We start from the raw sequence: 18,833 nt of genomic DNA, 5'->3' as shown, positions 1-18,833 counted from the left end.
TATGCACAGTACATACAGACTCTTTCTCTCTCTCTCTCTCTCTCTCTCTCTCTCTCTCTCTCTCTCTCTCTCTCTCTCTCTCTCTCTCTCTCTCTCTCTCTCTCTCTCTCTCTCTCTCTCTCTCTCTCTCTCTCTCTCTCTCTCTCTCTCTCTCTCTCTCTCTCTCTCTCTCTCTCTCACACACACACACACACACATACGTTGAAATTTCTGCTGTGTATGCTTCATAGGAGATTCTACTATTGTTGATCCCCTTAAAGAAGCCAAGTATTGATCACACTGTAGGTAAGCTGTCACACTGCCTGCTTCAGATGTGATGTGTACTATGTTGTGTATAAATTTGTTAGGTCTACCTTTGGCAAGCCCCAAGATCAACCAAATAGCAATCCTGATATTTTGACCTCTGTTGTGAAAGAATTACAGCTGACACAAAATAGAACAGAGTCTCAAGGATTTGTTTCTAGAGGTAACATTGTACTCTATACAATTTGTGTTTGTTTATACTGTTTGTAATTTAATAGGGATGGAATCGGATAATTCAGATTTTAAAGGGTTTGAAATTATACCTCCTGGTCGAAAATACATTCGTCAATACCAGACAGAGTTAGCCACTCCGGGGAAAAAACCGCATAATAGTGGTCCCAACTGGTACAGGGAAAACCCTAGTTGCTTGTATGATCATTTGTGCCAATTTGAACCACCATGGCAGGAGAGGGAAGGTGCTGTTTCTTGTGCCCAAGACCCCTCTTGCTGATCGACAAAAAGAGAGGCTCACCTATCACATTACTGGAGCTGAAGTGATGAGTCTTACTGGGGACTCAAGTAGCACATTTGCTTTGTCTTCTCTGCTGCAAAAGAACGACATCGTGGTGTGTACTCCACAAATACTGATCAACAATCTTGAGTCAGACAGTGTACAGTTAGAAAATATTTCACTCATTGTGTTTGATCAGTGTAACCATTGTAAATGCCAGGCACCTTATGCTTCTATCATGATCAAGTATCTAAAAAAGAAATTAAGACTGAAAAGGAGAGACTTGGTTACCACAAATAGTTGGATTAACTGCTTCACCAGGTGCTGGAGACAGTCATAAGCCTGATCCTATGAAAACCATCGATCATTTGGCAACACTTGGTGCACTAATGGATGTTGATGCTGGATACATTACTGTTAAGGAGAATTTAGCCGAGTTACATCAATTCACTAGCAAAACTGAGTTTTCTAAAGTTCCGATGCCAGGCCGAATATCAGATAATGATTTTCAATCACTCCTTTACAAGTACATTTAGCAGCTTGATGAAATAGTTCAAAACATCACTTTAAAGTGCACACACCACTGTTATACACATCAGGGCTATATTAACTTTCTTTTTGAGCTGCTTTCTGATTCCAAACTGAGATCAGACAAGCCAGAACTAGAGAGAAGTATTCGTGCCATCCTCGAGCACCTTCAACACTATGTGAAGATTTTACTCTACTACAATGACTATGAGTGTGAAGATTCTTTATCAGTGAAGTTTAGCAAGTTAAGGAATCCTGATGCAGATAAAATGATCAGAGTGGAAAAACAGCTCTGGGATTTACTGGAGCAATTTCAACAAGAAGTACAGCAGATCACTGGATCTGTCAATCCCAAACTTGCTCAGCTAAAAAAGTTACTTCAAGATGGTTTTCAATGCAAAGGCAGTAAATCTACTGTCTTTGTCACTGTGCATCCAAGATGACGGAATGGATCAAGCGACAACCTGAACTGGAATCGATTCAACCAGATGTAGTGGTTGGTTCTGGGCATGAAACTAGACCTACGAACGATGCTGAACGACAGCATAGAATCAAGAGTTTCCATGAAGGCAGACTCAATCTTTTAGTAGTTTTGGAGGAAGGTATTAATGTACCAGCTTGTAACCTTGTTATTTGCTACCAGCATGTAACTAATGGGATCAGCCTGGTACAGTCGAAAGGGAAGAGCTTGATCTATACACAGTAAATGCTACGCTATCATCAGTAAGGGAACACCAAAAGAATTTCAAGAGCTGCAAAATGAAGAGAAGAATCATCTTGTTGACAACATGATAGAGAATCATTTGCCATTCAAATCACAATGGAGTTTGAAAATTCACAAATTTCAGTCAAAGATTTTGGATGAAGTAGAGTTGGAGGAAAATTTTTTAGTTGAACGGAAGAAAGCCAATGACCTCAGTAGTGCCCATTTAATATGCAACACTTGTGATACCCTTGCTTGTTATGGCGAAGAAGTTTATATCCATGAAAAACAGTATGTAGTGATTTCAGACAACATTCATGAAAAATATGTCACCAGGTCTCACGAGAAACCAATCATTAAAAGCAATCTTGAAGTACGTAACAGTGTATGAAGCTCATGCATGTGAAATAGTCACCTACAGTGAAACCTCAGTTATCCGAACCCCTTGGCACCAAGGGTGGTCCATAAGTCTGAAAAGTCCATATCTCTGAAACTGTGTATAAATAATCTTAAAATAGCATTTTAAAAATATCTGTATTTCAACTACCCCAATAGAACAGTCACTACTCTAATAGAGCAGTCATTTCCGTAGTTCGGACCTGTTCGGTTAACCAAGAATCCGGATAAGTAGGGTCCGGATAACTGAGGTTCCACTGTATATCGAATGCAAGGCTATGTTTATGAACATCTGAGAGCATCAGCTACCATTCAATAGTAAATAGACACATGCACGATGACCGCACCTTGATTTATAGCCCAAATAGTTATATTAAAATTAGGCAGTGGATACTGAACCAATAGTCGGTTCAATAACCTATACTGTCCGAGGTACTGGTTAAAATAAAACTTAGACAAAAAGGGTCACAGTATATATAGTAAGAAGAACGTACCTAAAGGTGAGTCATCAAAAGTGAGCCAGTTTTGACAGAAGCCCTTTGACACCTGATTCTTTGAAATGAATGTAGTATAATTAGTTCAGGCTTATTTGTGATGGTTTCTTCTCCCATTATTAATTTTACTCTTGGTTTAACCCTGCAAGACTTCTAAGGTGCAACATTGCCTTCTTTGGAACACCACAAATCCACAGGCCACCTGTTAGTGGTTTCGTTACAAAAGTAGTAAGCAGCAGTTGATCTCTTACTGGTACTACTCATTTCATGCAGCTGTCACAGGTATTATAGTCTAGTGAATTAGCACCGCCCAAAAATAGTGTGTAACATTCCAAATCTCACCATTTTTTTTGCAAAGATTCCAGAGTGCTAATTTTGAAATTTACATAGCTAGCTACACTTTATGCAGTTGGCTGGCTTCCAGGATAATTAGATTACTGGTGAAACAAATGCACAGTGCTCACGAGACTAAACTGAAATGTAACACAACACACAAAATAATTTACACAGTATAATTTACAATAAATATATGGAAATGATCGAACTTGTAAAAGACTTGTCGAGATTCCATTTTATCAGAAGATTCCAGATTCTTGATCAAGATTCCAAATTCCATTTTGGGATTCCAAGTGATTTGTTTTTACCTTCTGACAATTGGCAACTACCGTTTTTCCTTGCCAGAGCAGCATACAATGTACAAATAAATTAAACATAGCTAGCTAACAAGTACAAAATCTAACACGATACAAAATAAATACATGGACACAATACACAACAAACAAATGCAACACCTTAAAGAAAATTACAAAAACGATTTAACAGAATTGCACCAAAACAAAATAACCATTGTCGCTAATAGCAACTGTCTGTTACAGTAAAATTCTCACCAACAACAAAAAAGAAATGACTGTTGTTGTTGTTAATAGCAACAGTAAAATTAGATTGTGTTTAAATTCTAGTTGGTGTTGATCCAGTGAATTTGTTTAATAAGAACAGAAACCCATGTGGTTGGTGACATTTCAACATTATTATTATTATTATATAGTGGTGTTCCATATAAGGTAATTTTAAATTTCAGTCACTATTGCCACACAGCCTCATGGAAGTTTCACACTCCTTTGTGCCTTCGACGCTTATAAACTCCTGTGCAAAGCCAATGGCATTTCTTGAATCATAACAAATAGTGCACTTGTATGGTCTTTTAAGGTGGCTCAGTACAGATTCTGTATGGCTTCACCATGAAATTTACAGGGCCTGAAACAAGCAAGCTATCACCACAAAGTACCTTGTACTAATAGAAATCAATGAAGCATTTGTTCTCTACCCTTTAACTACACTAAACAGGAGCTCTCTGGAATGTGTGTAGTGGGAGTTCCAAGTTTATTGCTTCAGAGTTAATACTTTCCTTTGCACTTGGCACAATGGGGCTGGTTTGCTGTTAGACACTATTAACCTCATTATCTATCATTGTGCGGAGCTACTTTTCTTATCAGGTCTTTAGTTCACGTGTTAATTCTACCCATACATGTCACACAAAGACATATTAAGACATTTAATTCAGAAAATTGCTATACATTTGTTCTGCGGTAGAAATGACAGCTGTTACAGGCATGTCCAATGCATTTGCATTGGAAAAACTATTAATGAAACTAAATATTGTGTACCACCTACTTAAAGTTCGATTAGCAACTTTCAGGGAGTGATATCATATATATATACATGTAGAGCAACTCTCTGCGAGTCTAATACAAATGTTAGAAGAAGCTCAATTGTGGCTCCCAAAATGGTCTCAACCAAACCAGTGTAGAAGATTTCTCCATACATTTTGTATTGGGTGTTTCGGGGCCATGTAATATATAACCTGTGACACATGATATATACATCAGATTCCAGACTAGATTTGGAAAGAGCAGTGAATGGCGATTTAAATGAACTATAGTAGGAGGAAGCCAGAGGAAATTTAACCTGTAATTTTAAGGTTGAAAATCATTAATTTTCTCTATGGCAAAATGAGTGGCGAATATTTGGAAGGGAACGTTCCAGTAGCATTCCAACCTCTTGACACCCATTATCCATAGATATTCTCACTACATTAATGATTCAAAGAAACAACAGCATTGTGAAATTGGCAAATCACTCCGCAGGTTGGTTTATGGAATTTACAGTGTTATTTGCAAGGTAGTAGCTCAGTTTGGATATTTTCTTTTTCAGCTTGAATGTCTTGATATGTTAGTAACAGGCTTTTTTATAAAAACATCGTCACTATGGGCAGAAGCGAGTATCATAAATTGGCTTCCACACAATTGCGGTTTATATACTACTTCTTGTCCATCCAAAATCTGACAGTCATATCTTGAAAATTTGGCAACTAGTTCATCTTTGTATTGAGACTTGTTAAATGCTGTGATGAGCTGTGCTTATGTAACATAATTATATTCATTTGATTATAATTAAGTCTTACTATATACTAATGTGATTGCTTGTTGAAGCCTTATGAAAATTGTATCAAGCCAATTTAATTACTATTTTCTTAACTTTCATTCCTATGTTGTTTATTATTATTATCAAGTCTACCAGTTGGACACTGGAGGGTTTGCACCATCATCTTAATAATTCCCCTCCTTTGTGTAATTTCTATTCCTATGTCATCTTAACAGCTCCTTTGTGTAATCCCCATTCCTATGTCATCTTAACAATTCCCCTCCTCAAGCTGATAGTAGGTACTAGCTACCAGGTAGAAATCTGTGTACTTGTAACATAATTAAGTCTCACTACTAATGTGATTGCTTGTTGAAGCCTTATGAAATTGTATTAAGCCAATTTATTTAATATTCCCTTAACTTCCATTCCTATGTCATCTTTATAATTCCCCTAGCTTCTTTGTGTAATTACCATTCTTAACAATTCCCCTCCTCAAGCTGATAGTAGGCACTAGCTACCAGGTATAGAAGTCCTACAGTAATACAAAGGAATAACACTAAGTATGTGTGATTCAAATTTAAGTCTCAAATTGAGTATATATACAGGTATAAGGTAAACATTATGCAAAAACAGCTAGGCTGTACATTTAGAAAGCAAAGTACATAGCTAACAGGCACAGTAACAGAAAAGGCTGATAGCCGCCTGGAATGGCCAAGAAGAATGATCTTTTTGGGAAACCCTGCTAAATACTACCACAAAAGTCTATGTAGCTAGCATCCTTGTATATATACTCATCAAAATAATGGTTGTATTGAAATAGCAGCCTGTGTATATACTAAAAATGTTGTGCTCCATTTGGCAACAAATATCTCCAAAAATTATATAAATGCCACATATGTAAATTTTTTTTTGATCTGTCTAGGTTTATGATAGTATTGACTTTGTGGATGATCACAGCCACCCAACAAGCAGAAAGTAAAGTGGTCACCGCTAACAACCATGGAATTAATAACACCGTATGCTGTGTGGATGGATCATGTCCTTGCAGCTCATTGTCCTTTGCATTAGAAAACATAAACAATAATACCATCATAAACATCACATCAGAATCAGTTGTGCTAAATGCTACCACTCCAATAGGATCAGGAAACCTACACAACATTACAATAACTGGTAATGGTGCTACTATCATGTGTAACAATAGTGGAGATGTGTACTGTGAGTCATGTAGTGATATCATCATTGAAGGGATCACATGGGACATGCAGTGTGGTGATCCTAACAAGCAGAATAAAATGGCAGAAATTTATTTAGCTGCTGCTCACAATATCAAAATAGAGAGATGCATTTTTCAAGGATCTCAAGTCTGTGCATTAGATATATATCAGGCCAGTTCTAACATTGCTGTTAGAAACACTACCTTTTCTTATAATTTTATAAAAAGACTAGTTGACTAGGAATGCAGTGGATTAAAGATTACAGTAAACAATGACAATGTAAGTATCACAATTTTGAATAGCAGTTTTGTGGGTAATAGACACATTAACAGTAGCTACAATCCATATGGGCTTTCTGTGCATGTTTCAGGTAATCCTGAATCACATCTCAGTTTAACTATTATTGAACTGTGTTTGAGTCTAATTCTGGAGGAGCATACATCTTTGTTCAAACTGCTTTTGTTGCACCAATTGTTTTGTCTGAACTAGTGTTTTATAATAACACACAACAAGGCATTTGGTTTCCATCACTTGATGCACGTAATAATGATACACTTCTGACAATGTCCAATTCGTCCTTTACCAACAATGGCAATGGTGGCATAGTTTGTGCTGTCCTTAGTGAGAACTTACTGACAAACAAAAAAGGTAATATTGTAGTTGAACATTCTAAGTTTTCAAATAACAGTACCTCTACTGCTTCTGGTAGTGCAGTATACTTCCACTTGGACACCAATGATAACAATGCTTATAATGTCTCCATACAATACTGTAACTTTACTAACAATAACAATCAAACTGTATTGATTTTTACATCAGAGAGTAGAATGTCATCACATGTGGTAATTATTAATGAGGTTCTGGTGATGGGTAGTCAGATGACAGGTAGCCCTTCTGGTGGTGGAGCTGTTTCTGTTGTACTCAATGGTTTAATGAACAATACCTTCATCATCAATAATGTGATGTTTTTATCCAACCATTACATGGAAGTAGCTGGAGGTGCTTTATATATCAAAACTGCTAACACAAATAATCAAGTCCACATCACAAACTGTCTCTTTCAAGAGAACACTGCTTACAGGGAAGGTGCAGCTTTGTTTCTTGTAGATGGTAATACTGGAAGTAGTGCAAGGGCATACCAGACTTTCATAATAATCCAGTCAAACTTTATTAGTAACAGTGGTGGGAACAGTGTTGTGTACATTTCAGTTGGTTCAACTTTTACAAGTTTGGATGGCAAGCCAGTGTTCCACAACAACATTGGTACAGCTATACACTTACTGTCCTCTACCCTCAGGTTTGGACCTTTTGGTGGTGAATCCTGGTGATATAATGTTCAGTAGCAATTCTACCAATAGTGGAGGTGCACTTTATTGTGAACATGGAACTACACTGTTTTTTTTTACAATGAGTCCAGAATAAATTTTACTAACAATTCAGCTGTTCAATATGGAGGTGCAATATATGCAGACCTTGGTTCTAATTGTGGTGCATTATTTTGTTATGATTCACCACATAGTACTTGGCCTATACAGTTTTCCAAAAACTCTGCCGGAATATCTGGTAATTCAGTGTATTTCAATGTTCACCGACATTGCAAAATTAATTCTGATTACAACAGTACCAATTCTATACTATACTTCTTATACCATTTACAATATGATGAACCATGGTCAAAGACAATAGTCTCATCACCTCAATCACTGTTGTTATACTTCGATGGTGTCCAAACTGGTGATAACACTTACCTTGCTAAACACAATATTCTAGGTCACCACATTTCATTTAATGGATCTGTCTTTGATTACTTCAATCATTCTGCTGCGCCAACACAGTTTGATGTCCAGTGTCATGACAATTGTGCTCTGGTATTGAGCTGATTGACAATCGCATACTTGTTGACAATGTCACTGCTCTTAGTCTTATTTTAACTGGTGAACAAGTAACTTCAAAAGGTAGAAATGTCACTCTTAAACGTACATCTGTACTTGAGACTTTTAACAAAACAATTTCTTCCTCGGTAGTAGTTGAGCTAGTACCCTGTTCTCCAGGATACACATATGACAGAACTTGTAATTGTTGTGATTGTTACCACCATCAGGATATTGTGGAGTGTGATGATTATAATGAGATAAAAAGAGGTTATTGGTTTGGTACTGTTAGGAATATAACTACTGTATCTCTCTGCCCAAACCAGTACTGTGAGTATGGTAAGCATTGTAAAGAGACCAGACCAAGTTATTGCATCATACCACAAGAATTAGATGATCAATGTAAACTACACAGGACAGGAGTTGCTTGTGGTGATTGTAGTTCAGGATATACTCTAACATATGATTCATCTGATTGTATCAGCCACCAACAGTGTTCTCCTCCAATGACAGCTTTAGTGATAACATTGACTATCCTGTATTGGATTGCTATAATAGGAGTTGTGTTTGGTGTGATGAACTTTCAGTGTCAAATATCATCAGGGTATGTGAACGGGATACTCTATTATTACAGCATTGTTGTTATATTATTAGATAACAATCCCTACATTACTGGTGGTGTGTTTCAGTTAGTTTCCATACTGTCAAGTTTTGCTAAACTGTCACCTCAACTATTTGGTAAGCTGTGCTTTGTAGAAGGACCGAGTAGAATTGATCAACAGTTCATTCATTATTCACATGCGATAGCTATTTCATTGTTCTTGGTGATCATCATTATTGTAGCAAGACACCGCCCAAAGGTTGCCTACTATGTCAGCCACTGTATAATACATGTCATCTGTCTTCTGTTGCTGCTTGCATATACTTCACTAGCATCCACTTCATTGCAATTACTAAAACCATTAATATTTGCAGGTGTCAATGAGGTATACGTGTATTTGCCTCCAAGTTACGAGTATTTTAGAGGTCGTCATTCCTTCTATGGTATTATTGCTACATTGTGTGGACTAGTTGTTGTGATTGATATGCTATTGATACTACTGATACAACCATTTATTAATCCTGTAGTGAGTTTCATCAAAATTATGCCAATACTTGATCAGCTTCAAAGCTGCTACAAAGACAAGTATCGCTACTTTGCTTCCTACTACCTTATCTGTCGACTAGTGATTATTCTAATTGTGTTTATCTGTGACAGCAACTACTACACCATGTTATACTATCTACAAACAGCCTGTGTTGTTATTGCCATGATTCATATATGGATTCAGCCATACAAAGATAGCTTTCTCAATGGATTAGATGGTGTGATTTTACTGACTACGTAACTTTAGTTGTCAATATTAACTCATTCACTTTCTTGTCTACTGCTACTCCAGGAATAATTTCAGTTCTGGTGGTCTTTCCTCTGCTAATCTTCTGCATAGCTGGGATTAAGAAGTTGATTAGTTACTGCATGTCAAGGAGAAGAAAATTAGAGGATGACTTTGGTTGGCTTGATAGTTACAATGATGAGCGAGTTAATAGGAACAAGAGTGAAAAGATGAGATATGAAGGGTGAGTAATTTGTTACTAATTTATATATGTTATCATAAGGTTGCCATGCTATTTCGACCTTTTGATTGATGTGGCTTTAAGAGAGTATAGCAATATGCTAAGCTTTCATAAAATGTTGTAATGGCTAAAACGTAATACTGTCTTTGTTGTGTGTGCAAGCTAAGCGCATGTTTGAGAGAATTAAAAGGTGAGGGAGTATAAAGAGCTGTGTATAGCTGTAGAATTTTAAAGTCCCCACCAAAACCTGTTTTAGTTTTTCTCCTCTGTTTCCTTAACCTGCAAATGTGCTTGATATAATTACTGCAGGCATGTGTAAGTAACTACTATCATATACAACTCCTTTTCAGAATTATTGGATACAATAGTGTTAGTGTTAACACTACCAGCAATGATGATGATGATGATTATATGTTGGATCCATGAATCATAACATCTTTTAAGTAAAAAAAAATACTTTTACAAAGTTTTTATATTTCTCAAGCCCAAGTAATAGATTCAATGTAAGTTATTATTTATGTCTACATGTTTTTCAGAGACTACGTTTTCTGCATATTACACATTGCATGTAAGTATAGTACTTCATGATATCATTATATAGCATGTGTAGTGTTATCCATATGAAACATGTATGTGATTGCATTGTTTGTTGTGGCTTTGTTTAATACATAATAAGTTCCTAGCCTTTTCATGGGTTAGTGGGAGTTATAATGGCAGAGCTGAGATGGCTTGTGATTGTGCTGAACACTAAGGCTTGTACCGCATAAATTCTGTAGATTGTTATGTATAATTGGTTATATATGATTTGATTTATATGTCTTATAGTTCAAGACAAATGTACAGGAAATAAAAAGGGGGCATAGATTCAGGAGTACCGAGGAGATTTAAAGCAGCTGGAGTCCTGGCAAGGCAAACACACACACAAAAAAAGAAAACACAAGCAATTAGTTTAACAGATCTGTCAGATCCCACAGTTATAAGGAGCGGGCATTGAAGATTCCTTATGAATTCTTTCTGTAAACCACATGCAACAGTCAAGCCTATTTTGATACCTTCCCATTAATGTTAGCTTAATTAGAGGTTTTCCTAAGTGGTCAAGGCATGCACCTTATACATTGGTGGATACAGGTGGTTGCAATGGTTTCAGCTGAAACCCCCTCTGAAAAAGTGCGCGTGCCCCTAATTTATTTACGATTCGTGTGAGTGATAAAATTACCAGCAGTTATGCATAGTGTATCACATTGGGACCTTTTCTACTGGCTAAACTTCAGTTATAAATGGCATTACGGTGTTGAAGCGTGTTAAGCACCTCTAAAATAATTATTGTTTTAGTGCTGTTTTGCTTCAAAACTTTGTGCGAAGGCCTGGATCAACTATGAAACAATGTTTTAGAGTGATTTTTATGATTCACTATAGAAGAATGTAGCTATAGGCCACTGAGCTATAAGACTGAGTTAACAACCCCAGCCGGGATCATAGTTATTGAAAACTTCCTGAACCTGAAACACCCTCTGAAAATTCCTGTTATAAATGCAAGGTCTGACAGAATTCGACTCCAGCTGGTGACTTGTTTCTTTCCTTTGGCAACCTTTTTAATGCAATCTTTTTTTCTATATTAGAACTTTATTTTTATGCTGTGTGAATGCATGGTGCTGATATTTAATGTTTATGACTTTTAGTTAGTGTGGACATGGTCCTACATGTATACACACTAAAAACAAGTGTGCTATTATAACACATCCTCAGCTTCAGCACACTGCACATGTGTTCATTGTGCATGAAATGTGTTGAAATAGCACACTTAAAGTATTACATGTGCTAAAACAGCACACTGTTCAACTCACAACTGTGCAAAAGTAGCACACTACAAAACAGCACACTAACATGTCAAATTAACATAAGTGGAAACTCAGTTATCTGGATCCCACTTATCTGGATTCTCAGTTAACCAAACTACAGAAATTGATCACTGCTCTATTGTCAACTGAGATTCTGGTTTTACTCCAGATATTAGAGTAGTGACTGTTCTATTAGGGTATTTGATACTACAGAATTTTTATAAAATGTTTTTATGCTATTTTAAGGTTATTTATACACAGTTTAGAGATATGGACTTTCACACTTATGGACAACCCCTGGACACAAGGGGTTCATATAACTGAGGTTCTACATATATAGTTATTATATTTTCTACAAAGGGTCTACAGGCATGCAAAAATGTTACAAACATATTGCAGTTACACTATACATGCATGAAATGTTGTACATGTAAATGATGACAACTTGTATTTTGTTAATAAACTGAACAAATGAACTTGAAACAAAGCAGGCTATTGTGATTCTCATCCGTAGCATTGATAACTAGACCATATTCACCCTGTAACAAAATTACAATAATACACTGATTATAGATGAACAATTAAGAGATTAATATAACAGTACAAAGTACAATTATGTCTAAAAATAGCCGCTATGCTAAACATTTTAAAATCAAGATTGTTCTTGAGAGCTGGCTGTTTTATTACAGTATACCTTAATTCATAGTGTATATTCTGTTGTAAGTAGCTTATTAGGCAAGAAATAGGAATAGAAACTCAGAAACTGTATAAAGGGTGCAGCTTTCAAAATCTTGGGTGAAAAAGTTGTGAAATCAAAGGTGGTTTAATATAGTAGATCCTCAATTATCTGACTCTTGTTTATCCATACCCCAAATTGGAAATGACTGTTCTATTAGAGTATTTTGAGCACAAGTGTATGTTCTATTAGAGTATTCGAGCAGAACTCTGTAAACAAATGTATGGGTTTCAGTTATCCGAATTATTCAACAGTTTTACCATCACCTGAGACACTTTAAGGTTCTGATAACCAAGAATCTACTGTAGTGGCATTTTGCATTTATTAAATAATATCATTGCAGCCATTTTATGACTGCCACCTTTGATTTTGCAACTTTTTCCACCCAGGCTTTTGAAAGCTGCACCCTTTTATATAGTTTAGCCCAACCAAGAAACAATAAATTATTTTATATGAATTGCTGTAATAATATGGAGTATGGTCATTGTTTGTTCTCTGACATATCTTATTGTACAATGATTTTGCAATAAAATGAGTGATTTTACCAAAGAAAAGCATGCAATAATCCTTAGTAACTAACTGATAGTCATTATTGTTTTACCAGTCCCATGGAACCAGGATTTAGCACTGCACTACATAATACAAGCTAACATCATGATATTAAAACTTACTGGAGCAATCGCAGGAGGAATGCGATGACGACTTAATGATGCACCTTCATAGGGACCTAAAATCACACATATGAAGGTATAACAATTGAACATATCACAAGTTTTACTATATACATGTATAACTAGTTTTGCACAAAAAAAGAAACTTGAAGATTCATTTTCAGCAACAACCCTATCTGGGTCAAGAGGTCAGCAGTACACAACCCTTGTGGTTAATGTTGATGGACTAGGAACAAGACAACAATACTTTGATTCAGTATATGCTGTATAGCTACAAGGCTTTAAACAGCTTAATTATACTTCAGTGGCAAGGAAAGAAACTGTCTAGTGGGGCTGCACATTCAGGGGTGTAACCATATCTTTTGTGATGTCATGACCTGGATATGCAACATGATAATATAGGGGAGAGAATAATACCTTAGTATTCCAACAGTGCTAATGATAAATTTGGTGTAGATAAAAACAGTGGACCTGGGAACCAAGGACAGGGACCCATGAGGATCCAACTCTTTTTGGATTTTGTACACTTTACAATATTCTATACTTGTATTATTAGGTACCTCTGCAAGTGGTCTTGTTTGGCCATTCCAGTTTTTCCCCATCACAGTGTCTCACACGATATTTAAACCAATTAGACATGATCATGAAAAGTGTCTGAAGCTGACTGCATTTATAAGCCACTTGTCTACTGCACAATGAGCATACTAGTTTATTATTTCACCTAGCTACAGAAGTTTAGAAACATCGTGAAAACAAATGTTCAGGGGAAATATCAATTACTAGCTAAGCAAGTTTCAGTCCAGCAGTTCAACAACCAGACTTCATGCATCATGGTGCATTTGCACAATGTTTCTAAACTTTGGTAGCTAGGGGACATAATAGACTATATAGTATGCTCATTGTGCAGCAGGTAAGTGGCCTACATTGATGTAGTCAGTTTCAGACACTTTCAGAGGAGCTTACAATATCTAATTGGTTTAAACATTGTGTGAGACACCGTGATGGGAAAAGAGTGAATTGGCCATGCAAGACTACTTGCAGAGGTACCTAGAACAGGTATAAAATATTGTAAAGTGTATAAAATGCTTGGGTCCCCGGAGTCCCCTGGTCCCAGGTCCTTGGTCCCCTGGTCCACTGTTTTTACCTACCTTAACAGTTGGACATCAAACATTCCAGAAATAAAGCGCTGTAAGTTTCAAAGTGTTTATCCTATGACTATGCAATCAATGTCATTTTACTTTTGATGTAATAAGGATTTAAATGATACCTAGGGATTTACCCTACAACGAAAGCATGATAACCAAAGCATGCCGTAAATACATAGTTTAGTTTATAGAAGATGATCCATAACTCGTTCCCAGTTGATCCTATTCACTCCTGATTCGCCATTCAATGGCAAGTAAGGCCATATACAGCTCAAGTGATACAAATGCTAATTAACATGGCAGACAAAGCATGGAATGTGGTGTTACAATAAAACCTGTCACTGTTCTTCATCGCCTTATAACAAGGAAGCCTCTGTTGTAACAGTGGTTATTTGGCCTTCCCCTGATAGCCAAATGAATAAGCTTTCTTTTGATACCTGGTTTTAAGCTAATGTAGTTGGGCAGGCCAAGTAATTACCTGGCCATATTTAAGCCCATTTGGTAAAAACATGCATTCCTCAACACTTTTGTGTGACTTTAAGAGGTTAATGCTTGTTCCTCTAAGTTTTGAAACTACTGCTCTTGGATTTTTAAAATCTGTTCTGGTACATTTTCTACATGTTCCATTAGGCCATCATTATCAAATTCCTTATTTCCCATCACTGCCCGCATTGATTTTTAGGCAGCCGCACCAAATTTTAGTTTTTTGATTATAGATCACGTGAATGCACTATTTAATGATAGAAGGAGGCACAGAGTAATCAAGTTTAGCGTAAATGCATTAGCTGTGCATATAAACTTAGCAGAAGGGTGGAAGTGCCTCCACTCGTGTTCAATAGGGTGCATGGGTGCACAGTTCTGGCAGCCTTCAAGATCGAGATACTCTAATAGAGCAGTCAGAGACTGAAATAACAAGTCAGTTGTATAATTAATAATCAATAATCATCGCCTGCCCGCATCAGTTTTTGTTCCATTGGGTAATGGGAAACAAGCGATATAATAATCTAATCCAAAACAGCCAAGCTGTAAAAAAAGAGTGCGGCCCTCAAAAAGGCTATGATGAAAAAGGATGTGAAATCCAAGGTGGCGGCCAAGAAATGGCTGTGATGGTAGGTTAATGGTAAAAATTTTAATAACGACAATTCAGGTGAATTTTTGTGCCGCTTGGTCGTTTTGGATTAGATTTCATTTCTTTTTGTATTTGTATACCCCAAAGCCAGCCTATGGCCAGCTTTGAGGTTTTTTAACCTATCTTTTTTTCTTTACCACAAGAAGAAGAAAAGATGAAACAGATGTTGAATACTTTAAATATTTCTGATTTCATCAGTAAATGTACATTATTTTTTTATATATGTAATTATAATACATATATTTATTACAGAACTCTCCATGGTGGTTTCTTTGTAACTGAACACTCTACAAAGTAACTTCTCCTAACTGATCTCTCTACAGGGTGAATGGTTTGTAGCTGAACTCTCTACAAGGTAATTTCTTCCAGCTGATGTCTCTACAAAGTCACTAGTTTGTAGCTGAACTCTCTACATGGTGGTTTCTTTGTAACTGAACTCCCTACAAGGTGACTTCTTCTAGCTGATCTCTCTACAGGGAGATTTGTTTGTAGCTCAACTCTCTACAGGTGAGTTGTTTGCAGCTGAACTCTCTACATGATGGTTTCTTTGTAGCTGAACTCTCTACAAGGTAACTTCTTCTAGCTGATCTCTCTACAGGGCGATTTGTTTGTAGCTGAACTCTCTACATGATGGTTTCTTTGTAGCTGAACTCCCTACAAGGTGATTTCTTTTATAGCTGGTCTTTCTACAGGGTGATTTGTTTGTAGCTGAACTATGTACATGATGGTTTCTTTGTAGCTGAACTCTCTACAAGGTAACTTCTTCTAGCTGATCTCTCTTAGACTACAGGGTGATTTGTTTGTAGCTGAATTCTGTATGGGTGATTTGTTTGCAGATGAGCTCTTTACAGAATGGTTTCTTTGTAGCTGAACTGTCTACAAGGTAACTTCTTCTAGCTGATGTATCTACAGTGTCGGTAGTTTGTAGTTGAATTCTGTACATGGTGGTTTGTTTGTAACTGAACTCTCTACAAGGTGGCTTCTTCTAGCTGATATTTCTACATGGTGGTTTCTTTGTAACTTAGCTCTCTACAAGGTGGCTTCTTCTAGCTGATCTTTCTACATGGTGGTTTCTTTGGAACTGAACTCTCTACAAGGTGACTTCTTCTAGCTGATCTCTCTAGGGAGATGTGTTTGTAGCTGAACTCTCTACAGGTGATTTGTTTGCAGCTGAACTCTGTACATGATGGTTTCTTTGTAGTTGAACTTTCTACAAGGTAACTTCTTCTAGCTGATCTCTCTACAGGCGATTTGTTTGTAGCTGCACTCTCACATGATGGTTTCTTTGTAGCTGAACTCTCTACAAAGTGATTTCTTCTAGCTGATCGTTCTACAGGGTGATTTGTTTGTAGCTGAACTCTCTACTGGTGATTTGTTTTCGCTGAACTCTCTACATGATGGTTTCTTTGTAGCTGAACTCTCTACAAAGTAACTTCTTCTAGCTGATCTCTCTACAGGGCGATTTGTTTGTAGCTGAACTCTCTACATGGTGGTTTCTTTGTAGCTGAACTCTACAAGGTGATTTCTTCTAGCTGAACTATCTCTTTCTGTAGTTGAACTCTCTACAAAGTAACTTCTTCTAGCTGATCTCTCTACAGGGTGAATTGTTTGTAGCTGATCTCTATACAGGTTACTTGTTTCTAACTGATCTCTTGAATAGACCATATGCGCAGTCTAAAAACTTAAACGGAAATTTTTTCAAAAAAAAGTTGATGGTGATCGACTATCGAGTTGTAGTTTTGCGAGGCATACAGTGTGACACTGAAAGCTAATGTCTAGACGACAGTGTTGTATATGGGCTTGCCATAATAAAAAGGGACGATGTGCGGAAGATATTGATGGAATTCGGCTGTGCGGATGCCCAGTGCTTCAAGTAGATGGCTGTCCCCAACCGGAAATATTGACTCTCCACGCCATCAACAGAATGCCAAAATCGGTCAGAGAGGAGGTCATTCATAAGATAAACGGTACCAGACAAAATCCCCGTGGTGGCAAGTGGCATCCTCCTCAAGGCGCCTTTATTTGCAATATGCATTATTACGATTTTAAAGGGCCAGGTAAAGCAAACAGAGATGTTATTCCAGTCTATTTTAAAAAGCCTAATAGCCGTGGTTCTACTCCTCCTCCAAAGAGAAGAAGAGTGTTACAGAGAGGATGCTCAACTCGGTATTCTGGAATGGTATAGCTTCGATATCTTCCTCGAGCCTGTCTGTGTGCACAATATCCGTCACTTTTTGAACCAGTTCTTTCTTGTTCCTTGACAGTGGAATCCGCCTTTCTCGTAAGAAGGCTTTCAGCTGTTCAACAGTCCAGGAACAATACGATTCATCACTTTCAGCCATTATCCGTTCACCGTCAACTATTATTACGTCACTAAAAATCACGAGATATTTAGAAACTTACGGCATGCATATGGTCTATTCTCTTCAGGGTGACTGCTCTATTAGGACGACTGCTCTATTAGGATGACTGCTCTATTAGAGTATCTCGATCTCGCACCTGCTACACCAAGTTGGATTTCGTGTTATAACTCCGTGGCTTTAAGTCTGAATCTTCTACACCATTGAAGAGCATTTCAAAGATGATTACTCCATCTGTACAGCGATTTTCAAAGCATTACCCTAAGCGGTTTATCTGGTAGGCGTGGCAAGTAGTCATTTTTTATTAGCTAATCTCGATTGCGTAATTGTTACATACTGTTGATTTTTTCATTGTAGTCTATCTTCCTGGTTTTTAGCTCGATTTCTTTCAAACCACTAAAGGTTTGAGGCTCAATAGTTAACCTATTCACCCACCGATTTTCAGCTTCTTCCCATACGCGGTTTACCCTGTAGGCGTGACAACATATTGGTGTTATTTGTCGTGAATAATCGCTCATAACTCTTTGCCTGTTTATCGTATTCCAGCCAAAGTTGGTACCGCGATGCGCCTTTATACCCCGCTTCTGTGTGCCAAATTTCAAGGCAATTCGATAAGGCGTTCGCGTTTTATAGCAGTTTTTGTAAATGTGCGAAAAGAGGAAGAAAAATAAGAAGAAAAAAAAACAAAGAAACTAAGCCAATTTTTGAAGTCGCATATCTCGGGAACGCCTGAAGCGATTTCGCTCAAAGTTGGAATGTGGAGTACTGACGTTGGAGGGAGTGTCCACAGCACAAATCGTCTTGTTTCATCAAGGCAGCACAGAGCTACGGAGGTGCGAAAATTGCGTTTTCTTCCTGTCAATATACTCACGGGTGTTGCACGCCGGCTTCTTGGGCCGCACGACACACTACCGTGTGTCTTGATGATGGCCTAATGTCTGTGTTCCTAAACTCAT

At 37.3% G+C, this 18,833-nt stretch overlaps 2 protein-coding genes across 2 annotated transcripts in view; one reads left to right on the top strand and one right to left on the bottom strand.

Annotated features, from left to right (window-relative positions):
- LOC136264318 (antiviral innate immune response receptor RIG-I-like) overlaps positions 1-18,833 on the top strand; it is a 174,612-nt gene that overhangs the window by 57,611 nt on the left and 98,168 nt on the right. The window lies entirely within an intron of this gene.
- LOC136264398 (putative phosphatidylglycerol/phosphatidylinositol transfer protein DDB_G0282107) overlaps positions 12,158-18,833 on the bottom strand; it is a 40,407-nt gene continuing 33,731 nt past the window's right edge. The window contains exons 4-5 of the mRNA XM_066059126.1: positions 13,244-13,299; positions 12,158-12,375 (exon numbers count right to left, since the gene is read on the bottom strand). Of these exons, the coding sequence (XP_065915198.1) occupies positions 12,292-12,375; positions 13,244-13,299 (140 nt within the window). The 3' untranslated portion in view covers positions 12,158-12,291. The remainder of the gene's footprint in view (positions 12,376-13,243; positions 13,300-18,833) is intronic.

Source organism: Dysidea avara, chromosome 8 (assembly GCF_963678975.1).
Source record: "Dysidea avara chromosome 8, odDysAvar1.4, whole genome shotgun sequence".
NCBI lineage: Eukaryota > Metazoa > Porifera > Demospongiae > Dictyoceratida > Dysideidae > Dysidea > Dysidea avara.
Note: the sequence above shows the minus strand (reverse complement) of the source record. Positions and strands in the feature narration are given on the sequence as shown.